Consider the following 24,510-nt stretch of genomic DNA (forward strand, 5'->3'; position numbering starts at 1 on the left):
GAACAATGTCGAGGTATTTATTATGCGGTATAATTTTACCTACCAAAATTTGTAATTACTTTTAAAATTTATAATAAAGTAATTAGTTCTGTCGAGCAATTCGCGATATGTTTTGGGAAGAGCACAGTTCCCTAAGCAATATTAATGTATTGTTGTTCTGACCAATTTAGCTAGATTTAAGACACTACTCCGGGCTTTTATATTATTATTATTTGTCCGACTTTGTCCCAGGTTCAAAGGGCTATAAGCCACTGGATCAGAGGCACCTTCCCTATGTATAACTCGGTCTTCATAATATATAATCCCATCATCATCCTCCTGCCCTTATCCCAATTTTATTTGGGGTCGGCGCAGCATCTCTTCTCCTTCCATACTTCTCTGTCAGACGTCATCTCACAAGTAACATTCTTTCTAACCATATCGTCTTTCACACAATCCATCCATCGTTTCCTTGGTCGTCCTCTGCCTTTATATCCATCCACATCCATGCTCAAGGGCTTCCTCACAATATGTTCCTCATTCCTCCGCATTACATGCACATACTGATACTTATATATTAATAATAATAAAATTATGTAATATTATACGAATTTTACTAAGTAGATTTTTTTGCTTGCCTATACTAGCTAAAATATTTAAATATTCATACCAAAGAACAACTTCATTTCAGGCAATTTAATAAAAATATTATTTATTATTAAAATGAATCCAAACAGTTCATAAGTGACTCAGTATTAATCAATAATATTATCTGTTTGAGTAAATGATAATCAATATTTACTATTATCTGTTCGCCCTTTAAAAGTTTTTTTATTGTACAGATAATTATTATCTCCAAACGTTTTATAAAGTGATGTCAATAATGTTTATAGCTTCAAATCTAAGATCGATAACTCGAGTTTTAAAGCAATTTGTCAATAAAAAGTTGTAATCCGAGATAATTTATTGCCAATTGTTGATTCATATTTTTTGTTACAATTCATTGATTTATATTTAGAAAAAATATAATTCAAATTGAAATTCGTACTTTTTGATTGAAATAAAAAAAAAATCTATTTATTTCGTAGAATTTCGTAAATAAAATTTGAATGATAATTATTCAAATTTGTATATTTCTATCTGTTTTATTATTTAAAGTCAAGTTTTTTTTAAAAAATGAATGATTGGTAAAAAAAGGTTTGTCTATGGATAACCAGGTAAAATGTTAGTAATATAAAAAAAGCACATTATAGGAAGTTTAATCCGATACAATAAATAAAGTTACAAATAATTATAGCATTCACATGAAATCATACAAATATTTCCGAACATTAAAGCCAACGGTTTGTGCGACAGCTGAGATGAAGTCATAACCGATGATACATTTGTATTTCGAAGTGTCCAAATCAATTTCTTTACTTCCAGCTATAAGTCTGAGCTCCACCAGTGTCGCTATCTGAGCTAATAGGTTACTTGTTAAACCGATCCTCTCTTCTAGAATAGCGTAGAAGATTGCCAGCAACCTGTCTAAAGTAAACACTTTGGGACCGAGCTGTGTGTTCAACTTCTCACTAATTTTAGCTTTTGCTCGAACATGCTGTAGTTTTTTGCGTTGTTTTCCATGATTCTTCATAAATAGTCGCTTGTCTTCCTTGGGGGGGTTGTAACTCGCTAAATATGCAGCAATTAATAGATATTTTGCATAATATGGCAATTCAAAGCTTTGTGCGAATGTTTTCGTTGACAGTAATTCTTCTTTGAGTGTGTTGTCGAAATTATATCTCTCTGGTGGACTCTCATCACTGTTTTCTTTGCCCGGAGATTGTGCCTGATTTGGAGTTTTTGTTGTATTTATTCTTAAATAGAGTAATTCTAAACTTGTTTTTAGTATTGGAGCAATGTGCCGCCAAAGTTTTGAAAGATCGTTGGGTTTGATTTCATTCTTTATGATTGGTTCGCAATATTTTACAAAATTGACTCTTGCCATGTGTTGTAATTCAATTAAATCTCGACACGGTCGGTAGAATACGCTCAAGAATGCATTAAGAAAGTTTGCGAACAACTCTGGTCTCTCCAGTTCCTCTTTAATATCACAGCCAATGTCATTATTACTCATCAAGTAACGCACGAACGACTTTTGGCTAAGAAATATTATTTTAAACAGTTCCTCTTTGTTATAATTCGGAAAATAAAGTTTGATAGGTTCTCTAACGCCAATTTTGAAATGGAAATTATCGTATATAAGATGCGTGACGAAAATACAGCATATATTGAGACTGCAAAACTCGCGTAATCGTAAAAGCGTGGATATTATATTTTGATCGATATTCCGAAGTCTTTCCGCTCGATCGAACACAAGAACGATGGGTTCATAGTTATTTTGTTGGTTGCCTAATGCGTTGAGATTGTTCACTAATTCCCACAAAGAATCACATTTTACGTCCATATATTCGTCACTGAGTCCGGCGAGAATAGATTCGTACATGATTTTCGGTGAATAACACTCAATACAGTCTATGAAAACATGTTTGTAGTTCAAATATTGTAGAACTGTTGTTAAACACAAACTTTTGCCTGTGGCCATACTCCCGCTAACAAACAAACTTGCCGGTAGAGGTTCGTCACTCTCACCCAAAAGATCTAGTAGATCATTAAGCTGATCTTCTCTGCAAGGTAGTTTGTTATACATTTCCTCCATGTTTAATTCAAAAACATAATATAATATAAATATAAAAATCTTAATATAACCGCATCGTAATTGCAAAGTTACAAACGAAATCAAAAATGACAGCTGTCAAATTGATAACTCCAATTGGAGGGAAACTGTTAATAATATGAGACGGAACGTAACGTTTCGTTTCATGTTCGGCATGGTTAAAATAAGTACAGTCTTGCTACGCCTATTTTAAAACATATCGAAAATAGAAAATAATAATTGAATATCTTTTTTTATTATTTACAGAATTTTGCAGTGGAACTTCAACTGGAAAGTCAAGCTGAAATAGACATTGATCAATTCAAAGAAGCTCTGAACAGGGCGGGTGGTGCCAACTACGGCACTGGTATCAGGGATTTATGAATTAAAAAATAATAAGCTAAATTACCTTACCGCAAATAACAAATTGCGAATAACTTAACAATACTTTTCTCTTGCCCCCGTACATATGATTTAAATATGTGCCAAAAATACGGAAGATATAATGATGACATAAAAGCTTATCATTTAAACATTATTTATTACCATCATACTAGATTACCTTATAGAATGTGTAAATATTCGGCGAGAGTGAACTTCCTATCACGTATTGTTAAGTTATTTGTGTGAGGTATTTTTTAATTCAAGTCAAAAGTGGCATATTCAGAAAATTTTTAGTAGAATAATCATAAAGGAATAAAATTTTTGTAATGTTTTATATTTATATGATATAAATTAAAACTTTCATTACATATATTTTGTAATAATATATTGTGTGACAATATATTTTAATGAATCGTAAATAAGTATTCTTGACAGTACATCTGACTGAACAACTTTAGTCTTGCCCTAATAAAATAATATCGCTGCATCTTGCCCTTATATTTTTTTAATATCTTTTGACACTTAGTGTTTTATTTTATATCTTTAAATTTCATAGTTTTTTCGTATCAGTCAGTAACAAAAAAATACAATTTATTTTATTATGATGGAGATCTATTTATTTTTTAATCGATTTTAAGGGATATTTTTAATCTTGGACTGATTTTCAAAATAGAAAAAACTTAGTTTAATGGCAGGGTGCAATATGTTCTAAGAAAATAAGATAACCGCCAAAATGTTTGCTATTGTTGCCATGTATAAGGCAAATGGTGCATTTATTTTTTTGTCTACATTTGTATACAAACATTCAAAATTTTAATGCTTTTATATACATTGACTAGTATTATATCGCCCTACATAATTATTGATGACTGGTAAATACAATTAACCAAACAAAATAATATTGTTATTTGTTTTATTTCAATCCTGACCTGATCATATTTATTTTTCCTTGAACACATGATTAAAATTTTAGACAATGTTGGGTAAGTGTAGTTTATTTTTTTTATTAATAAGAAAAATTAAGATACTATTTAAACCAAATAATCGCAGTCGCAATTGTTCAGAATTATTAATAATGGTTTAAAATTTGAATTCCATACATTTTGAACTAAAGATAATATAAAATAAAAAAAGCAATATTAAATATGAGTTTATTGATAAGAGTACAATATGGGCTTGTATTATGCATTATAATATTGAACAGAAATAATATTCAGAAAGATATTTTTATTGATGTTACAAAACACAAAAAGTAATAAAAAATAAAATTAAACAATTTCCTTTATCAAAAATAAACATTTAAAATAAATGCTTACAGAAATCATCCCTTATCCAAATTTATACAAAAAAAAAACAATCATCGGCTACAATAATGTCACCAAGTTAAAAACATTTGGTGCGCCATACAAAGTTATTAATTGGCTTTATATAAATTAGTCGTTGTAGTTTTTCCAGTATGTTTTCTTTTTATTAAAATACCTTCAGAGCTTAAAAATTATTTATTTATTGCTAAAAACGATTTCTGATTTTCTACATTAATATAAAAATCAATTACTTGAACTAAATTAATTCGAATCATAATTATTGGCGTAGCTGTAGCGATAAACCTATAAATCGCATTTATTTATTATTAATAATATTTATTATTTTTTATTAATCACACAGCTTTTTGTCTTCATTCGCACACGGAATTCTCGATCAGAGAACTTTCCAACTATATTGATATCAATATTATAATATGCCCAGTGTTGTGAATAATTAAAAAAAAGTAATTCTCGATTCAACTTCGACTATTTATCACAAAAATAACCTCAACTTAAGTAATGATTATGTATCGATTAGATTTACTGTATTGTGGAATTGATATTCTGTTCAGCTTTTCAGTAACTAACTGTAAGGTCTACACCCAAATTGCTACGCCAATAATATTGATCATTTTTATCATTAATCTAAAAGCTTCATTTAGTTTGCATATCCTATTCATAGCTACATCTCCTAAACGATTCAAGGCGATTAGTAAATATTTGAACACATCTGTTATTTTGGTAAGATATTCTCAGTTTGATGTTAAGTTTTACCCGACTACGTCTTAATTAATGGAGGTAATGTAACCATTATTGCTATACATTATTGGTAAAATACGGGCAATCCAAATTGGTCTACCTGAAGTTTCATTCACCGAGGCATGTATGAATATAAAAAAGTATAAAATAACGAATATCGCTTGCTTGTGACTGATTTCTGGTCGACCAACATGGATAGCGCTTACTTTTGATACTAAACAATACATTATGTCAATTTATGACAGCAATAATTAATAGTCAGGATTTTTATTTATTATTTTAGTATATTACCTATATCAGCTATGGCATATTTAATCTGTGACAACTGACAACTATTTAATCTATGTACTATTATTATTAGATTCACCAACAAGCACTTTATTACTTATGACATAAAATGATTACATATATAACAATTTTAAACAAAGTATAATGATTATCATTTATTTTTTAAATATTACCTATTATGATATTGTCTGCTTGGATGAGCTCAGTAATAACTCAGATGACCGAGCCTCTCTTCAATATACCTACAAGACCTCAGATAAATACATGCTTTAATATATATAGTGTGACTGTATGTCTATAGGAGATTGTTTTATATTTTTGGAGAAAGCACCTCAATTTTATATTACAAATGAGGAATATCTAACATACAAATATGTTGCTATATTCTTTATTTATATACTTTTTTTATTTCTGAATATATTGCCAATGAAAGAGATATACTACAAGAGATGATAGTAAGTTATTATGTTAGTGTTCCATATTGATTTAACATAGCTTTACAATACTGGGATATACATATGTTTGTTTTACACTGCAAACAAAACATTATTTAGTTTTCTTCATTACATAAGATCTTAAAAACGTCACTATCAGTATTTTATATAACACTAACAGAACATTATTTATTGTACTTGTCAATGTAGCTATTTATATGAACATATAATATACTATCAAGCTTTTTTATACTTCTCGGACACTGTAGACCAAGGTAATGAGTTTGATTGTTAATTCATTTTATAGTGATGCTGTCTTCCTGATGTGTCTTAATGGCGAACATACTTAACAGAAAATAGCTGTATAAAAAGGTATTATCGTGTGCAAGTGTATGTGACGCAGGCTGTATTTAACTCAATTCCTTCACTGTCAGAGAACAGTTGTAGGGCTAATGGTTAAACACTGACAACTTCCAAAATTCACACTGTCTGAGAATTATAAACGGTAATACTCAAATACATTAGCCATAGATGAATTACTACCAACCAAAAAAATTTGACCAAGATCAAATTCTATTCATCGTAGATCTTTGAAAATTACATATCACATCAGATATATCAAAAAATTCTGATAGTATATTATACTAAGGTGATTTTTATATCTATAAGTAGTGATCTTACATATTTCATATTGCTCATTATTTCATAATACCATCCTAGCTAAGAGCTTAGTGTACTATAAGCCGGGCACTTGGTAGGTGGTGAGCTTGTACTTTCGTCAGTTGCTCGGACTGAGAGCTTGCAGCAAGCGGCTGCGGGTCATCGACCCGAAAAGCACAGTGAGGAGAGCCACCCCATATCCCGTTGCACGTTCGCCCTGTAATATAAATATAAAAAAGTTGTTTATATAAATACTAATAAAACTTAATTAACCTGTCAATATATATGTCGCAGATGCCTTCCATTGCATTATTTGACCCTTCGAAGGAATGACAGTCGTCTTTAGTACGCTTGAGTGACGTAGATGAAGCGGCGATGACTTTATTAAATTACCATCAAAAATAAAAAAGACAATAAATTATTATAAAAGAAAAAAAATTGAGTTTGTTATGAAGTCTCATACATCTAATTACGAATCTGATATATAATATATGCATTTAATCTTATCCATTATATAGTAGAGATATTAGCAAACATAATTCAATGTGTAAATTAGGTTAGCATGCATGGGAGCACTGCATGGATGCACTTAAGAGCAAGTGGGATGACAGAGGTCACGTCACATTATGTAGATTAATCTATCAAATTGATATTATATACTAATCATCTACCTGAATAGACATAGTAGGGTCTCTAGGGTTACGTCACGGTAGCATGCGTAAGCGATCCCGTGGCGTCCGCCGAAAGACGGAGAGGGTACGCTTGTTTTTTAGTGGGTAAACCCGGCGTACTTGGGCGCACTAGGCGTCCAGGGTCCAGCGTCCACACACCCCCCCCACTTTCCATCACGCGTAAAGCGTTTTTCCAGCGAGAAAAAAAAAAATAGGGTCTCTAGGGTTCTGTGTGGGTACTTACGCAGTGCGCAGGCGCAGCCATGTCGACGTGTAGCCACTGACCGGGAAAGTCGAACCCGAGGTGCGCCAACACGAAAAGCGCGGCGCACGACGGTTGCGCGTTGTTTCGATCCTGGGAATATCAAACAACTCAACTCAAACTCAAATTCCTTTATTCAATATAGAAGCATTACACTTACTTATTGATTGTCAAATAAACACTACCACCGGTTCGGAAAAAGGAACACCCTGACCTGATAAGAACCGGCGAAAGAAACTCGGTCATCTAATTGTTACTCCTTGCAAATATATATGAATAAACGTAAATACAATAAAGGCATAGGAAAGTCCGTATTGGAATGAAAATTCAGTGAGCTGATAAATAGGCTATCTGACTTGGACAATATGGCGCTGCAATGGGGTCAATGACGTCACTTGCCTGTATGGTAATCTATGATACACATAATCCACATACAGTAGACAAACAAGCAAGTGATGTCATTCTACAACCCAACCAATCGTGACAAACATTTAAAAAAAAAATTTATGAATTTTGTAAAAATTAATTGTTATTTTTCAACTTTCGTTAATAAATAACCATTTTTAAACTCACAATATAGACCGATTAAAATCATTGACACTTTATTTTTCGCTTCGTCAAGTAGCCTATTGTCATGAAGACAATATTTTTTTTAAATAAAATACTAGGAGATATATCTCTTCGCACAACCCGGACTAGTGATCCTCACAGTTATTGACTATATTGTGAACCATATTGGAGAGGACATTTCTTTTGTTTTATTTGTTTCCTCCTCATGTTCTTTTTATAAAACATTGTTTTCTATTCTTTCTTCTATTGATTTTTCCGTCCAAGTGAATGAACCACTTAAAAAAATACCTCGGCCATCTCAATTCCCACCTAATTCCTGAGTAAACTCACAGTTGATGACTACTTTGCATTGTCTACTGACCATGATATAGTCACTCATATGGATGAAAGCTAGTAATATTTACACGCCCGGACTAGTGATCCTATCGCTCCAGTATAACAACGCCTTATCTAATAGGTAGTTAGTTAGGTAAGGGTGCGGTCGGGCTCTGTATATAACCCTTTAACGCGAACAAACTATAGTGATCCTATCGCTCCAGTATTACAACGCCTTATCTAATAGCTAGTTAGGTAAGGGTGTGGTCGTCACCGCGACGCTGTTCTTCATGTCGGCGACGGCGCTGGTGAATTCCGAGAAGTGCAGCTCGGGCGCGAAGGGCAGCGCGTGCGCCAGGTCGCCGGCCAGCAGCCCCGCGCGCACGCAGCGCCGCTCCAGCGCGCTCGCGTTGCTCACCACCGCCGCGTGGTACTTGCCCGTCGCCGTGCCCTGACACATACGGGAATATATGACTCATATACCATATAGTTAATACCTGTTGACTTCCAAGCAGGATACATTAATAATTGTATTTAATTAACATGACGTTGTATTTTTTAAATGTTAAAAAAGTGTAACTACTGATTTTCTTGCCGGTTCTTCTCGGTAGAATCGACTTTTCGAAGCGGTGGTAGCTTCACTTAATTGTAAAATGACGATTCAAAAGTGCTTATAAAAGCCTACTTGAATAAAGTTTATTTTGATTTTGATTTTTGATTTTTGATAATATGATATATATGTATAAAAAAAGTAAAGTAAAGTAAAGTAACAGCCTGTACATTTCCCACTGCTGAGATAAGGCCTCCTCTTCCATTAAGGAGAGGGTTTGGAACATATTCCATATATATGTATAGTAGGACACAAATTAGATGTAGCGTCGGAAAATGCAATGGAATGAAATTAAAACCGATTACTGCCGATTTACACAACCAATAGAAATAGCTCCCTATCGCGCCATTTGACGCTATTCGTCGCTATAGATTCACGCGTCAGACAAAGCAAGTGCATGTAAATCGACGCGTCAAATTGACGAATATATTAGGTCATATGATATTACAAGTTATTACATTTGTGTAAAGAACATATTCATATAAGAAATAAATATTGATAAATTGGGATAGCTTACTTAATTCGGATGTGATCGGTTTTACGAATTTTGCCGATGCGACATCTAAGTTGTGTCGTACTATACATAATATATATGATTACATGTTATATATTATAGTCATATGATTATATATATGTAAATTTAGGTTGATGAGATATTATATACATTTTTTGTTGTTTGATAGTTTATGAAATTGAGATTTTTAATTTGTTTAGGATTCGTAGAATTTTAACAAGTTTATTTATTTTATTTTTATTTTATTTAATAGGATCACCAAAAGAAATGACAATAGTATTACAATTTTTATATAGTTAACACTTGATAATTGTATTTCTTTTTATAGGTAATCACAAAGTAAGTTAAATTAATGAAGTCAAAATAACGTTTACTCAATTGCACATCATTTTCTATTAATACAGAGCTCTTTTGATAAATGAGTTTATTGTGTATATAATACACAGTAAACACTAATAGTAATTCACTACTAATACAATTTGTATTCTACATAGTAATTTCGGCTTAAATTATTCAAAGTTTCGTCATAGTTATATATATTATGTGTGTATTTGATTGTATATCATCCGGTCAATGGTACCTGGGCTCCAGTAAGAGTCGCCACATCGACGATGGTGTCAGCCTTTAGATCTCTTTGCGCATATACAACACCGTCGCTCAGCACTAGGCGACCTGCAGATCATATAAAAAAATATAGCAACAATATCGCAGATTTCTACTTGTGAGGAAGATATTTAAGAATTTATTTTGTCATACTATGTTATATTGACTTTGTATATATGTGGTAAGTATGGTTCAATTATGGAAAGGTTCTTTAGTGTTCTTCTTCATTACCTAAATGTAAATATTACTAGCTTTCATCCATATGAGTGACTATATAATTTTCAATAGACAATGAAAAGTAGTCATCAACTGTGAGTTTACTCAGGAATTAGGAGGGAATTGAGATGGACAAGATATTTTTTAGAGACGGAAAAATCAATATAAGAAAGCATAGAAAACAATATTTTATAAAGAATATGAGGAGGAAACAAATAAAAGTTAAGAAAACCTAATCTTGTGAAAAGAAAAGAAAGGTCCTCTTTTTTTTTTCTCTCGAAATGTGTATTGCTGTTGGCCCTATTGGCCTCTACAGCGTCACCGGGTGGGGTAGGCGAGCTATATGCTCAGGCCTAGTGATGGGATAGTTCTCAATATAAGGTCACTGACCCTCCCTCTCCAATAGGGTTCTCAATATAAGGTCACTGACCCTCCCTCTCCAATAGGGTTCTCAATATAAGGTCACTGACCCTCCCTCTCCAATAGGGTTCTCAATATAAGGTCACTGACCCTATCTCTCCAATAGTGTCACAACCTAAGGTCACTGACTCTCCGTCTCCAATATGGTTCACAATATAAGGTCACTGACCCTCGGCGTCGGTGTTGTTGATCTCGACGGAGCGTCCGGAGTACAGGCGGTGCACGTCGTCGGGGCGCGTGGCGCGCGGGCCGACGGCGTTCTCGGCCACGCAGAGCACGGCGTGCAGCGTGACGCGCGGGCCCGCGCGCACGGCCGCCGCGAACGCGCCCAGCACGCCCGCCGCGCCGCCGCAGTCGCCCTTCATGCCCACCATGGCCGTCTGCAACCAACCCAACCAAACACATTACTCGTTTATTCTACTGCTACGATGCAACTCAATATAATGTCTATATTAAGTGAATATATCTATATATATATATATATACATAATAATAATAATATATACATAATACAAGCCCAAACGTTTGTCACGTGACACAAAACGCTCCTGATTGGCCGGGCTTATGATGAAGTCACTTTCTTGTAAACCTTGCTTTTCTATTATATGTACCACAGATTAAATTACAGCAAAGTGACGTCACCTACCCCATTGCAGCGCCATATTGTCCAAGTAGCGTTTTCGCGCGTTGTTTAAATATGGAATTTTTATTATGATATGGATCAAGCAACCACTTCATAGTGTAATACCAAATAAATAAATATTGGACAACATCACATACATTACTCTGATCCCAATGTAAGTAGAAGATCAGAAGTAACGACGGTCCCACATACACCCAGACCCAAGACAACATAGAAGACTAATGAACTTTTTCTACATTGACTCGGCAGGGATTCGAATCCACAACCTCGGAGTTGTATACCCATGAAAACCGGTGTACATACAACTCGACCACGGAGGTCTATTCCAACAGAGTGAATAACTCTCACCCTTGCCTTGATGCTGAGACCGCCGGTGTCGTACACGATGCCCTTGCCCACCCACGCCACGGTCTCGGTGGCGCCGGGCGCGACGTAGGACAGCACCACCAGGGCGGGAGGGCAGGCTGCCGCCTTACCCACCCCGTACAATCCACCCATACCGCGCTCCTTCAGCTCCTCGCCCCTGATGATGGTAGGCTCCGCTATGTCCAGATCCTTGGCGACTTTGCAGGCTTCCTTGATAAAAGAAACGGACCATGAATCCTCAATATAAATCCCAAATCATGAGTGTTGGGACACCTGCTGTTATAGTTCCTTAGAAATTTACTCTCAATTTAGTGCCTCAGAAATTATTTTTTAAAGCTGAAATAATAAGTGCCTCAGAAATTAATTATTAAAGCTGAAATACAGCAATGCTAAAAAAATTTCAATTGATAGCTTATGAGTATGTATGAATCTAAAATCTTGTCAAAAATTTTAGTGCTTTCAAAGCAAGAATATATAGACAATTTTAAGTAGGTGTACAGGCTGTTCTTAATCAAGGGTACTTGCCTATACAACAGGTACATGATCAATTAAAAGTCTGTCACAAATATATTTTTTTTATGGTATAGGTTGGCAGACGAGCATATGGGCCACCGGATGGTAAGTGGTCACCATCGCCCATAGACAGTGACGCTGTACGGAATATTAACTATTCCTTACATCATCAATGTGCCACTAACCTTGGGAACTAAGATGCTATGTCCCTTGTGCCTGTAGTTACTCTGGCTCACTCACCCTTCAGACCGGAACACAACAACACTGAGTATTGTTATTTGGCGGTAGAATAACTGATGAGTGGGTGGTACCTACCCAGATGGGCTTGCACAAAGCCCTACCACCAAGTAAATACTAAAGAGATGTTCTAATACCTCTATAAAAGCATCAACATCCATAATATTAGCCGGCGTGTCTGTTATACGCGCAGCTAGTCGAGTGGCATCGGCTACATCTTGAATTGTACTCAGCTCCTCACTCGACAGGGTGGTTTCCAGAAGCACTGGATCGAGAGGACCAATATCTTCATCCTCGGAGTCTCCCTCTGTAATGCATATATTGTTATTACACATATATATTATGACAAGAAGAAGTATTTTGTAATATAGGATATTCATACAAATAATAATATTACAATCTTATTCCGTACACTTTGACAAAATGTGTATAGATAACTAGTAATTTGGAATTTTTTGATGGAGAAGTATTTTTTTGTGTATATGTGTACTTAACTGAACTGTGGTAGGGCTTTGTGCTAGTCCGTCTGTGTAGGTACCACCCTTCACTTCTTCCGCCAAATAACAGTACTCAGTATTGTTGTGTTTCGGTTTGAAGTGTGAGTGAGCCAGTGTAACTACAGGCACAAGGGACATACCATCTTAGTTCCCAAGCTTGGTGGCATATTGACGATGTAAGGAATAGTTAATATTTCTTACAGCGTCATTGTCTATGGGTGATGGTGACCACTTACCATCAGGTGGCCCATATGCTCGTCTCAACTATAACATTAAAAAAAAAAAACTTTTTCTGGATATATGGATGAAACCTTCTCAAATCTAGTCTTATATAATAATGTCACGACCAAAACAATGAACCGAATTTGATGAAATTTGTTGTGAAGCAAGCTTGACATCCAAGAAAGGACATAGACTATTTTTTTACCAAACTCATGACAACCAAAGGTCTAAAACGAGAGAGAAGTCAAGGCAGGCAACTAGTTATATATGTTTGATGCAGTAGGTTTGGTCCGTGGGTAGTTTAGATCCTCGTTGACAGGCTCACCGGGCTGCGCTATGTGTATCTCCACGGTGAGGGTGCGGCGCGCGGGGGAGGGCGCGGGGGAGGGCGCGGGCGCGGCGGGCATCCCGCCCGGCCCCGAGCGCGCGCTGTACAGCGGCACGGCGCGCGCGATGGCCACAGCGCTCGCCAGCACGTCACGCTTGCGGCACACCAGCTAAAGTAAAGTAAAGTAAAGTAACAGCCTGTAGTGTATAGTAGTAGTAACACCAGCTACACATGCAATATTACACCTCACACTCATTGCATTCGATACTAGGTACTAAGACATAATACAAGCAATAGGCTATTTGACTGGTTTTTAAAATCCATTTTATATTATTTAGTAGAAGTTAAGGAACCCAGTAAAAGTTGTTTTTTTTTTTATTTCTAGTACACATTTACCGAAAAATATCATATTGAAATTCCATATTTAAATAACGCGCGAAAACGCTGCTCGGACAATATGGCGCTGCAATGGGGTCGGTGACGTCACTTTGTTGTATTTTAATCTGTGGTACCTATAGTAGAAAATCAAGTTTACAAGAAAGTGACTTCATCATAAGCCGGCCAATCAGGAGCGTTTTGTGTCACGTGACAAACGTTTGAAAAAATGTTTTTATTTGTGGATTTTTGAATAAATTACTTATTATTTACAACTTTCGTTAGTAAATCACCATTTTTAAACTCATAATATACACTGATTACAATAATACACAGTTTATTTTTCGCATTGTCAAATAGCCTATTATATGAAAAATATATTTATGTGAGAATATACAACTGTTCATTATGAATTTATTGATAAAATGGTATTGGCAATCACTTAATTTGCTACAAAAGATGGATGGCCTTTCTAGATTTATAGGACAGATGGAACTGCAGCTGGTAGGCTCAAATCTATGCAAGGATTACTTGTTTCATCAATGCACATAATTTATCTCGTGCTTGGTTGTAATATCATGAGCCAATGCTGCATTTGTTGAAATTGTTTTTGCCACTTGATATTAGGATTTTTTAATTGATGAAAAAGCTCTAAAATTCATTTTTAATTCGCTCGCTCCGATTGGATTTGGGGGATGTTAATTTACTCACCACAACAGATTCGTCACCAGTAGATCTTATAGCTGTCCGAATTAGCTTGGAGAGGGCGTGCGACCGCGATGGGGCCGCGTGTCTCGAGCGACGCGGCGGGAGCACTCCCAGTGCAGCTCCACGTGGCCATAGCTCGCAGATTTCGCCTTGCGAAGCTACACTTAAACCTCTACGCCATACCTGTATAAAACATAAACATTTGATACCAGTCCACATAATAGCGGTGAAAATTATTTTAAATATAAATGCACCCCTTAATAAAACTTATAACAATAATAAGAAAATCTTACTGCTTTGTAATTGACAGTACTAAACTCTCTTTTCTCCATCCTACACGTCATAAATGTAAAAACTGTGTTTCATTAGCCAAACTAAAAGCTGTTAAGATACTTATTGAAGAATAAATCTGTTCTACTTCTAATAATTTAGCAAGAAATAATACATAATGACGAATGTATTTATTATTAAAATATCTTTTTTATTTGCATCATATTATTGTATATGTATAACCTATACAAACTTTATTTGGTTCATATTTTGCTGTGCTAAATGATATTCAAGTAACACAAATGATAAACTTTAGTATTAGTATGAAATACAAACCTCTTCAGAGACTCTTGGTTCCAGTTTGCAACGAACATCCTGCCAACTGAGAGCTGAGAGGTGGGTACTGAGCCCTACGAAAAACACTGGTTTTTGTTCAGGGTCCGATGGACTGAGACCCCATTTAAACTTTATGCTGACTGGTGCGGTCGACATTCTGACTGGAAAGATTAAATTTCTTATTATTACTGAAACTATGACACATTTAATAATTAAAAAAAAATGATCAATTGTTATTGTCTCGTAATATTAAACTAACAATATACCGTTTTAATGATACAGATTATATATTATGAGAAGAATAAATGTAATTTATCGTTCTTTTGTACTGAAATCAACATTTCGATGTTCTATAGGTTATAAAAATGTAACATCGTTTGAGAAATGTATCATTATAATTATAATCAATTTGTGCAAATGCGTTTAACCTCATTTTGAATAAGGCAATAACGAATACATACGATATTCGATATTAATGTTTTAGCCGATAAAAATAACTCTATAGGTCAATCACCTGCGAATTGCAACAAAGAGCGTCGATATGTAACTGCATTATTTGCAATCAAATTAATCAACATTATAACTTATATAAGTCTTTTACATGTCAATATTCAAAACAAACAAGATAAATATAAGTAAAACGAACCGCTAACTTTCAAATGGCTTAACACTTACCTCCGTCGATCCACCCACTTGGTTTTAATTTGTTACACGTAATTTACACCTAAGCACCTTTTATTCCAAACATGAGGCTTAATTTAAATAAATAATGCAAAAAAATATTTCTTTATTAAATAAAGTTAAGAAATAAGCTTTCTTTTGGTCTAATTAACTTGCCAAATCATTGTTTCGTTTCATGTTTTAAATCCGTTCAGAAATTAGAAAACATTATAATTTCATAATGCTAAGAATTATGAGATGTAAAAAAAACGTTGATTGAATAATATTTTGATATAATGTCACCTTTTATTAATAATACATATATTTTTTTAATATAAATTATAGTGATATATGCGTTAATGTCGATTCTACTTTGATTTAAAAATTTCTGAACGAATATGTTTTACGGATTTAAAAAAAAAAGGCATAATTTTAAATTTTAATTGAAGAAATAATTACCAGAAAGATATACAATGGTTTTCCTAATTAATATTATAAGATAATATGAAGATTTCACTTTATTTGTCGAGGAATATTTGACAAAATTCAGGAAGATTCATAGTTGACGTGATATCATAATAGAAATGTCCGCTAATGACGGTAGGAAACAGTTTTCCCAAATCATGTCGGGAATAATACGAAAAACAGTGTAATCTTTTTGGATGTGATTAATTTTTTTAAATAATAACTACATAATTTCTTGAAGATTTTTCTCGCTAGAGTTACATTACATTTAGAACCGAGGTTAGTTCCAAATTAAAATAATTTTGTACAGAGAAGAAAATGCTCGTAAGACGAAAAACAAAGATTGTAAGACAAAGTATATTTTTTATTTTTATTCAAAATCAAATCAATTTACTCAAGTAAACTTCACAATGCAGCGTTTTTGAATTATCAATAATTAAATACTACCACCGTTTCGGAAAGCAGCTTCTAGCGCAACGGCAAGAACCTCGTATAGTTGTTCTTTTCATATAAACAGATTTACAATGCTGTTATTGACAGTACCTAATTAGTGTCCTGTGATGGAACTTCTTAAAAAGTATTCTTTTAATGAATATTATGATTTATTTATTAATTTAGCCTTAATAATCTTTTTAATTGATTATATTTCCCGGTATCTTATTATATGTATGCGTATACCGTATACGATAAAAATCGATAGTATTTAAATTTAATCATTAAGGATGTAACATCATATCATTTTAAATATAATTATGGCTATTCCAGCAACAGAAGTAAAAACATTTAATCATTTATAAAGTTATAATGGGAGCTTTTGAAATAAAACTACAGTTGATATGAATTAAGTGTAGTGTTGTATTATTAATAAATATAAATTAAGAACTGTCTGAATTGCATAATATAGAAGAGCTATTAGTAAATTTTGAGAACTACGTATCTACCAGCAATACACCACCTACACCTGTACTAAATTTATGAATTAATTTAGGTAGGTTTGAAATAAAAATACTGAGAGTAAAATTGTTAGTAATTTATTTTAATATAATTTTAATTACATTAAAAACTGGAATCACGATTAGAAATACAAACATTATTACATAATGTCAAAATAACTACGAAAATTATAACAACGCACCAATGAATATATACAAAACAAATAAATTTAAGTACATGTTTAAAAACGAAATAATAAATAACATCTAGCACATACAATTCATTAAATACAAAACCAATAAATTGACGTAATATTAATAAAATAAATCTCACAACATTAATAGTGCAACTCCAAAACCCAATCTATACAAATCTTTCGAACCGACACAATCATTACCTTTTTTTTAGTTTCCTTTTAAATGTCAAAAGTATTATATTATTAGTTATAAATGTTTGTACATTTATTTAACGAAAAGCATCAAATGTAACGTGACATCGTTATAATTTTTAACTTTTTTAATTGTTGCAAAATATTAAAGATCAAACAAGACATTATAGGATACTTTAGCGTTTCACGAGTTTAAAACTAGCATGCTTTTAGGATTACATCATTGCTGGCAATAATCATGCTAGTATCAAGCATACAACTAATTAAAAAAAAAACAGATTTGACATACGTCATCGATCCATAAGAGCGCGAAAATAAAACTATTATTGAAACTTTAACAACGTAATAATGAAAATTACATCCATACTAAAGGTATGGGGCTCATTATTAGACAAGGATTTCAATGAGAATAATATATAGGTAAATAATAAATATTAATTACATAACTAGCATGTAAAAAACAATCGCAAATTAAGTATAACGCTCTTTTTGCGATGGGAGATAGAATAATACAAAAAATACAAACGTAAGTTATTACAGCGTTGTTACACAAACTTAAACTAAATAATTAATGTCATTTTAGACACTGTAATTTTATATGTGTACCCATTACTTTATAGATTTAATTATCTGTTATATATTTTTTTAATCTGTATTTATTCCGTAATGATTAAGTTTCGAACTCTTATTTATAACTTTTTAATAAAACTTCTATTCTCATACCGACAACATTACTAGCCATCCTAAAAATCACTAGCCACGATTATACACAATTACTAAGTATTTTTTTAAATTATTTAAATTAAAAAATATTGAGGTTTCCATAATTGTCAAAATAGAATTGTCATTGAAAATATAATTTTAGAAAAATATTTAGGTACTAATGTTATTGTAATTTTAATTATATTAAAACGTTGGAATGCTAACGGATAAGCGATTTGAAAAACGGTATAATTTTTTTTTAATTAGTTTTATTACAAAATTGCTCTAGACGGCGACGAATTGAGTGTAATTTGATTCGATATGGAGATTTTCACGTCTATTTTTCATGTAGATATTAGATAATTGGGTTGAGTATTCGCGGAGTACTATAACTATTATGTAAACCTAAAAAGTGCCTGAAATAATATGTCATGATAATCTTGTCAATTTTAGTTTTTTTTTTATTGATAATTTTGAATATCTGACTCAAACTTTGAGATCATAATTACACATAATTCTGAATTTTTAAAATTAAAACTTGTTTGAATTTCGAACAATTTGAAATCCATACCTTTTATACAATAATAAATATAAAATTAGTACAAAATACTTCAAAAAAATTTTTTTTTTAAACATTTTTGTATACCTGTTTTCACGGAAACGCCGTCTAAAACAATTTTATATAACAAGATAACAATATTTATTATCTAATTTAGTATTTTTCTTATTATATCTATTATAATAAACGTGCTGAATTTCAATATTTTAGATTAAGTAGGCCCATGGCTGCGTAAAAATGCGTATTATACGTAGATTAAAAATTATTTCTAATCATAATTGAATTTAACCGTTACTCCATGCGCACAGATAACATTAAATTTACCATAAACAAGTTTATTGTCAACTTACATAATATGACCTTTCGGTATGACCTTAATGGGTTGTAGAGGTCAGGAGTCACCCGAAAGTGTCTTTTGAAATGAATACTGTGTAATGTATTGTAAGTAGAGGTTATAAATGAAATTATCTTAATAATTTGCACTTATAAAGGCGCCATTTAAATTTGGAATACTAACTTTTTCTTTTCAATTTACTGTACCACCTATAAGTATAGTATAACACAAATTAGATGTAGCATCGGCAAATTCAATAAAGCCGATTACAGACCATTTATATAAACAATACAAGCCATTCGACCCTATTCGTCGCTATAGATTCTCGCGTCAGTTCAACCCAAGAAAGCAAGAGCATGTAAATCAACGAATATATTAGGTCATATGATATTACAAGTTATTACGTTTGTGTAAAGATCATATTCACATGAGAAATAAATATTGATAATTTGGGATAGCGTACTTAATACGGATGTGATCGGTTTTACGAATTTTGCCGACGCTACATCTAAGTTGTGTCGTACTATACCTTCCTTCAAATGCCAACTGCGCTCTATATAAAAATCTTAAATTTGATGGGACTAATACACACATATGCTTCTTACCTCTACTTAAGACCTTATGTAACCAAAACCCGTATTAAAGGAACCAATTCTTACATAATGTCTTGTTGATATAACGCATTCTAATATAATAATATTGTATTAATAGGATTTTCATTTCGAAAAATCATTTCAATTCTCATTGTGAACGTTTTATAAACGCAATGTATGTATTTTTATTTATTTACATATTTTTTATTTCAATTATATATTTGTGGATGCAGCTACAGACTATTCTTCCAAGACAGATAAAAAATAATATGGTTCTTATTTATGACACTGTATAATGTTTTTAAAGTTGTAAGTATTTTAAGTATACTTTAACTCATATTTTACACAAAATGCTATATCATTCTTGTAGGGCGGCATTTCTCTTAAGTATTTACTTAAAAAAAAATACAGACGAATTGATAACCTCCTCCTTTTTGAAGACGGTTGATAAGTGTAGCTTTGTAACCAAAATTGTAATTAGTAAAAAAAAATCAAGATGTATTAACAGTTGATAGATGTTATTCCATATACAGTTTTAATTTTTTAAAAAAATATTTTTATAATTGTTCATTTGTTATGGAGATTACCCCGTGTACAAAAAAAAAAAAGACTAATTTTTGATTGAAGATTAATCGAAATGAATGATAATATATTAACTTCAAACATTTATAGTAACCAATTTTTTTTATGAGTTTTAAGCGCGTATACTTTAATTTTTAGTATATAATATATTATAATACTAAATATTACTGGAAGAATCGCTTGTAGCTCACTTATTGTACTCCAAATCATTAATACATATATATTGTACTTTTAACGTAGCTAAATGATACTCGATACTTAAGCGTCGTACGTATACAGACTAACGAAATACGGTCTATGTACAAAACCCCTATATCTAGACTAAAAACAACATCGATAATAGAGAATAGACAGAGACGAAGAATCATAGACAACGAAATATCGAAACCGGACGTGACGTCATAAATGTCAGACAAATGTTTCAATACATAATATAATTAATTTAAATATTTTTTTTAGTAAAAATAAATTTCATAGACCATAAATCATAGAGTTTTAGATTTACCAGAATGTTCGCTCGTCAATATTTCATTGTCTATCCATTAATAGTTATTTCAAAAACAAACCTAAAGTAGAGAGATATAGAGTCTAATTTACTTTAACCAGCGTAACATCGACACTCGAACACTTTGTGCATACATCAACGTGCTACAAACATTCCGAATATCGAATCGATAGAATTGACGAAATCATTTACATACGTCACATACACAATAACATACACACAGATAATAAAACGAACATTTAAATAATACAGACTATAAATAATACAAAAAAAAAACCACTAAAATTGTCATAGCAACCATTTCAAATCTTATATATGAATTTATTATTAGCTTTTCGATTTTGTTATCTGTGGAATACTCGATAACCTTCAGGTAATCGGTATCACATCGACTACGGACTGAACATAATCATATATTACTCGGTTTTAAATATATTCTAATACGATATATACACTTGGTTATATGACATCAGTTAAGCCCATTACACAATGGAAAAAATAAGAGATAAGAAATGTGGAATCGATGGCAGCACCGTTAATCAATTCATAATTCAAAAATAAGGTACAATAAATAAGAATAAAATTTCCGTCGCGATGGGAATTTGTTTCTTATTTCTCATAGCCAGCCAATCGCAGGGCATTTTTTCAACGAAGTGTCGTCAAACTAACAGCAGCATGTAACTATTAGCAGGTATTCAACCGCTGTGATTGGTTGAATGTTGTAGCCTATCGCCTATTGTGTTTTGGTTGCTGTGCTATTCCTTAATCCTTATTCCTTATTTCTTATTTTATTCATTGTGTAATCTATACGATAAATTTGAATGAGGTTATCAAGGATATATTTTGATTATGAACGCCTGAGCAGGACAAATATTTCACAAGTAGACACTAATGAACTTTATTTACTAATAATCTATTGGGACGTCAAATTCGACAGGACCGGAAGAAATTCAGGTGCTGAACAAACTTCTCGACTCCAAATAAGAATTTCTTAGAGCATAACTCGTGACTTTGTTATTGGTAACCCCGGGGACTTGAGACCCCAGCTAGCCACTTAAAAGGCTTTGTTTTTATATATAATGCCCATAACAATATGATAGTTTGGCACTAATGGGCTGATAATGATACCAGGATAGGTTAGACAGTGGTAATAGCTTGAAATCATTTGATTTATACCCATAAATACACGTAAAAAAATTATACCTATTTATAATTTATAATTCCTTTTTTTATGGTATAGGTTTGTGGACGGGCAGATGGGCCACCTGATGGTAAGTGGTGTCCATCACCCATAGACAATGACGCTGTAAGAAATATTAACTATTCCTTACATCGTCAATGTGCCACCAACCTTGGGAACTAAGTTGTTATGTCCCTTGTAAAAATTCCATAAATAAATAAATCCTAATTTATATTTTATAATTCCAGCTCGTAATAACGTCTCAAATAAATTTAAAGCTATTAAAACCCGAGTAATATATAAAAATGTATATGCTAGTATTTTTTCAGTTAGATTTCATGATTAAAAAAAAGACGATAAAACTGTGACAAATTACAAATATAACAAAATACGTTTAAAACAATTTACGTAAATAAAGCTTTTGAAGCTAAATTATAATATTTATGGTATTACAGTACAAAAGGGCAAGCGGGATTTGTATTTTCAGTAATTTTCTTTTATAATCTGTTTAAAACAATTTATATTGTCCATTCAAATTAAAAAAAATATATATATAATCATCAGAGGCCAAACCATCTATTAGGCGCGATTAATTTAAGTTTTTTAATATTGCAATATTATTTCGACATACATTTTTATTCTGTGATTTGCTTTTTTTTAAATCAGTTGGATAAAAATGGACTATACATATAAATATAGGTATGTATGTATAACTTATATAAACAATGAACTTAAATAATACAATACCAAACAATTTCACGTGAAATATAATTATTTACATTGACATTACATTTCTAGAAACGTCAGCTGTCACATTGACATATCTATTTTTTTAATTTATTTAGTATCCATGTATTAATTTCTCTTCCTTTCTTATGTCAAATATCGAATACAGATTATATATTTTTGATTAATAATAATTGTGCTGCAAATCGCGATGCGTGACAGTTGCTATGCAAGCGAACGTTGCGTTGCGTTGCGTTGACATGGATCGTCTCAATAGCTTTAACCTACCATTAACACCCTAATACCAAATTTGAAAATTCAAATTTTTAATTTTATACAACCCTAATATAATATTTACCTTTTTAACTCAAAAAAACGCGCACTTCTGCGCTCATTTTTTTTAAATCTAACTCGATTGTGGCCAAAAATGTGCAACCTCTTTTGATGTTCTTGCCATAATTCAAGTTAAAGTATTTTAACTAGTACCCACTGTCTCGTATTAGCGGGTTAATTTACATTAGTTTGGCATCATTTATCAATTATTACAATTTAACATATATTTTTATAGCCATATATAAGTTTTACTATAATCGCGTCTAGAAATATAACGCCATTGCTTATTTACAAGTTAACGCTTAAAACAATGTTATGGAATCAAATTACAATAACACATTTATACAATTAAATTGAATGCACGATTTTATTTATAATGGAAACATTTTCACAGCCACATTACTATAGACAATATTGAATGGTTGAAACGTCATTTTTGACAGGAATGACGTTTGTTGAATGTTACTAGTGTAAAAACAAATAAAATTATATAAAATAAAAAAAATGAATACACTTGAGAATTTGCTACCGAATAAAAACCTCTATATATTTAAAAAACAAATAAAATACTATTTATTTAAACTACTGAAGTAGTGTTACGTTTGACATTTTTTTCGTTTGTAAAAAATACATTGGTAAAAAAAAGCATATTATTCGATACAAGATTTTATAGATGATAAAAAAGCGTGGAGTTAATACCTGTTGACTTCCAAGCAGGATATATTAATTTAAAAAATTGTATTAACTAACATGACTTTAATTTTTTTAAATATTAAAAAAAAGAGTAACTACTGCTTTTCTTGCTGTTTCTTCTCGGTAGAATCTACTTCCGAACCGGTGGTAGCTTCACTTAATTGTAAAATGACGATTCAAAAGTGCTTATAAAAGCCTACTTGAATAAAGTTTATTTTGATTTGACGCCTTGGTCTGTTTATTTAAATGTGGCTTCTTTGATACCTCAAGGTGATAGCCGGACAGAATAGTATATTAAAATGTTGATTATGATAAAAACTATAAGAAATGTATAACTTACTCCGATTTGAATGCGAATGTTTGTAGTTGTAATAAAAATCGATTTAACATATTGTATAAAATAATTAGTATTTTATTTGATATTCATCCCGGATGTATAGTTTTAATAATGTTATATTTTAATGTTGTCTTAAAGTTTCGCGATTATTACACATTGAAATAACACTAGTTATAACGGATTATTTTTGAGACTATACTGGTAGGTCACGGGTAGGTCTACCAGTGACCACGAACGCTGTTAAGTGCTCGAAACGTCGGGATGTCAAAAATAATTAATATACGCGATTCTAATCCTTTATATATAGTTTTATTTCAATGTTATATTTTATTGTTTAAAGA

General features: G+C 32.2%; 3 protein-coding genes across 6 annotated transcripts in view; 1 reads left to right on the forward strand and 2 right to left on the reverse strand.

The window, feature by feature from the left end:
• LOC124540282 (coactosin-like protein) overlaps positions 1 to 3,957 on the forward strand; it is a 38,019-nt gene extending 34,062 nt beyond the window's left edge. For both annotated transcript variants that reach the window (XM_047117756.1, XM_047117755.1), the window contains exon 5: positions 2,942 to 3,957. In XM_047117756.1, the coding sequence (XP_046973712.1) occupies positions 2,942 to 3,058 (117 nt within the window). In that variant the 3' untranslated portion in view covers positions 3,059 to 3,957. The remainder of the gene's footprint in view (positions 1 to 2,941) is intronic.
• LOC124540281 (origin recognition complex subunit 5) lies at positions 1,223 to 2,767 on the reverse strand. Its single transcript, XM_047117753.1, has one exon. The coding sequence runs from the start codon at positions 2,675 to 2,677 to the stop codon at positions 1,280 to 1,282; it is 1,398 nt and encodes a 465-aa protein (XP_046973709.1). The 5' UTR covers positions 2,678 to 2,767; the 3' UTR covers positions 1,223 to 1,279.
• Positions 3,958 to 4,195: 238 nt separating the features above from the next.
• Positions 4,196 to 16,052, reverse strand: LOC124540280 (probable aminopeptidase NPEPL1). Of its 3 annotated transcripts, none has more exons than XM_047117752.1 (11): positions 15,855 to 16,052; positions 15,180 to 15,340; positions 14,577 to 14,756; positions 13,488 to 13,659; positions 12,581 to 12,750; positions 11,676 to 11,903; positions 10,854 to 11,064; positions 10,026 to 10,117; positions 8,596 to 8,772; positions 7,419 to 7,529; positions 4,196 to 6,720 (listed from the first exon to the last, which is right to left on the reverse strand). In XM_047117752.1, the coding sequence occupies exons 2-11, from the start codon at positions 15,333 to 15,335 to the stop codon at positions 6,622 to 6,624; spliced, it is 1,596 nt and encodes a 531-aa protein (XP_046973708.1). In that variant the 5' UTR covers positions 15,336 to 15,340; positions 15,855 to 16,052; the 3' UTR covers positions 4,196 to 6,621. The 3 variants fall into 3 exon arrangements, with proteins under 3 accessions (XP_046973708.1, XP_046973707.1, XP_046973706.1); XM_047117751.1 differs by lacking the exon at positions 15,855 to 16,052 and adding an exon at positions 15,694 to 15,837 and having other exon boundaries at positions 11,682 to 11,903; XM_047117750.1 differs by lacking the exon at positions 15,855 to 16,052 and adding an exon at positions 15,694 to 15,837.
• Between the last annotated feature and the right edge of the window lie 8,458 nt (positions 16,053 to 24,510).

This window comes from Vanessa cardui, chromosome 24, assembly GCF_905220365.1.
Source record: "Vanessa cardui chromosome 24, ilVanCard2.1, whole genome shotgun sequence".
NCBI classification, from domain to species: Eukaryota; Metazoa; Arthropoda; class Insecta; order Lepidoptera; family Nymphalidae; genus Vanessa; species Vanessa cardui.

Bases quoted from the DNA above. Each gene is read 5' to 3' on its own strand.
- LOC124540281 (XM_047117753.1), bottom strand. From the start codon at position 2,677: ATGGAGGAAATGTATAACAAACTACCTTGCAGAGAAGATCAGCTTAAT.
- LOC124540280 (XM_047117750.1), bottom strand. From the start codon at position 15,757: ATGTTGATTAATTTGATTGCAAATAATGCAGTTACATATCGACGCTCT. The intron at 11,065-11,675 runs GTGAGAGTTATT...GGTTGGTTGCAG, and splicing joins GTCTCAGCATCAAGGCAAGG to ACGGCCATGGTGGGCATGAA. The intron at 8,773-10,025 runs GTACCATTGACC...CGTATGTGTCAG, and splicing joins CGACTCTTACTGGAGCCCAG to GGCACGGCGACGGGCAAGTA.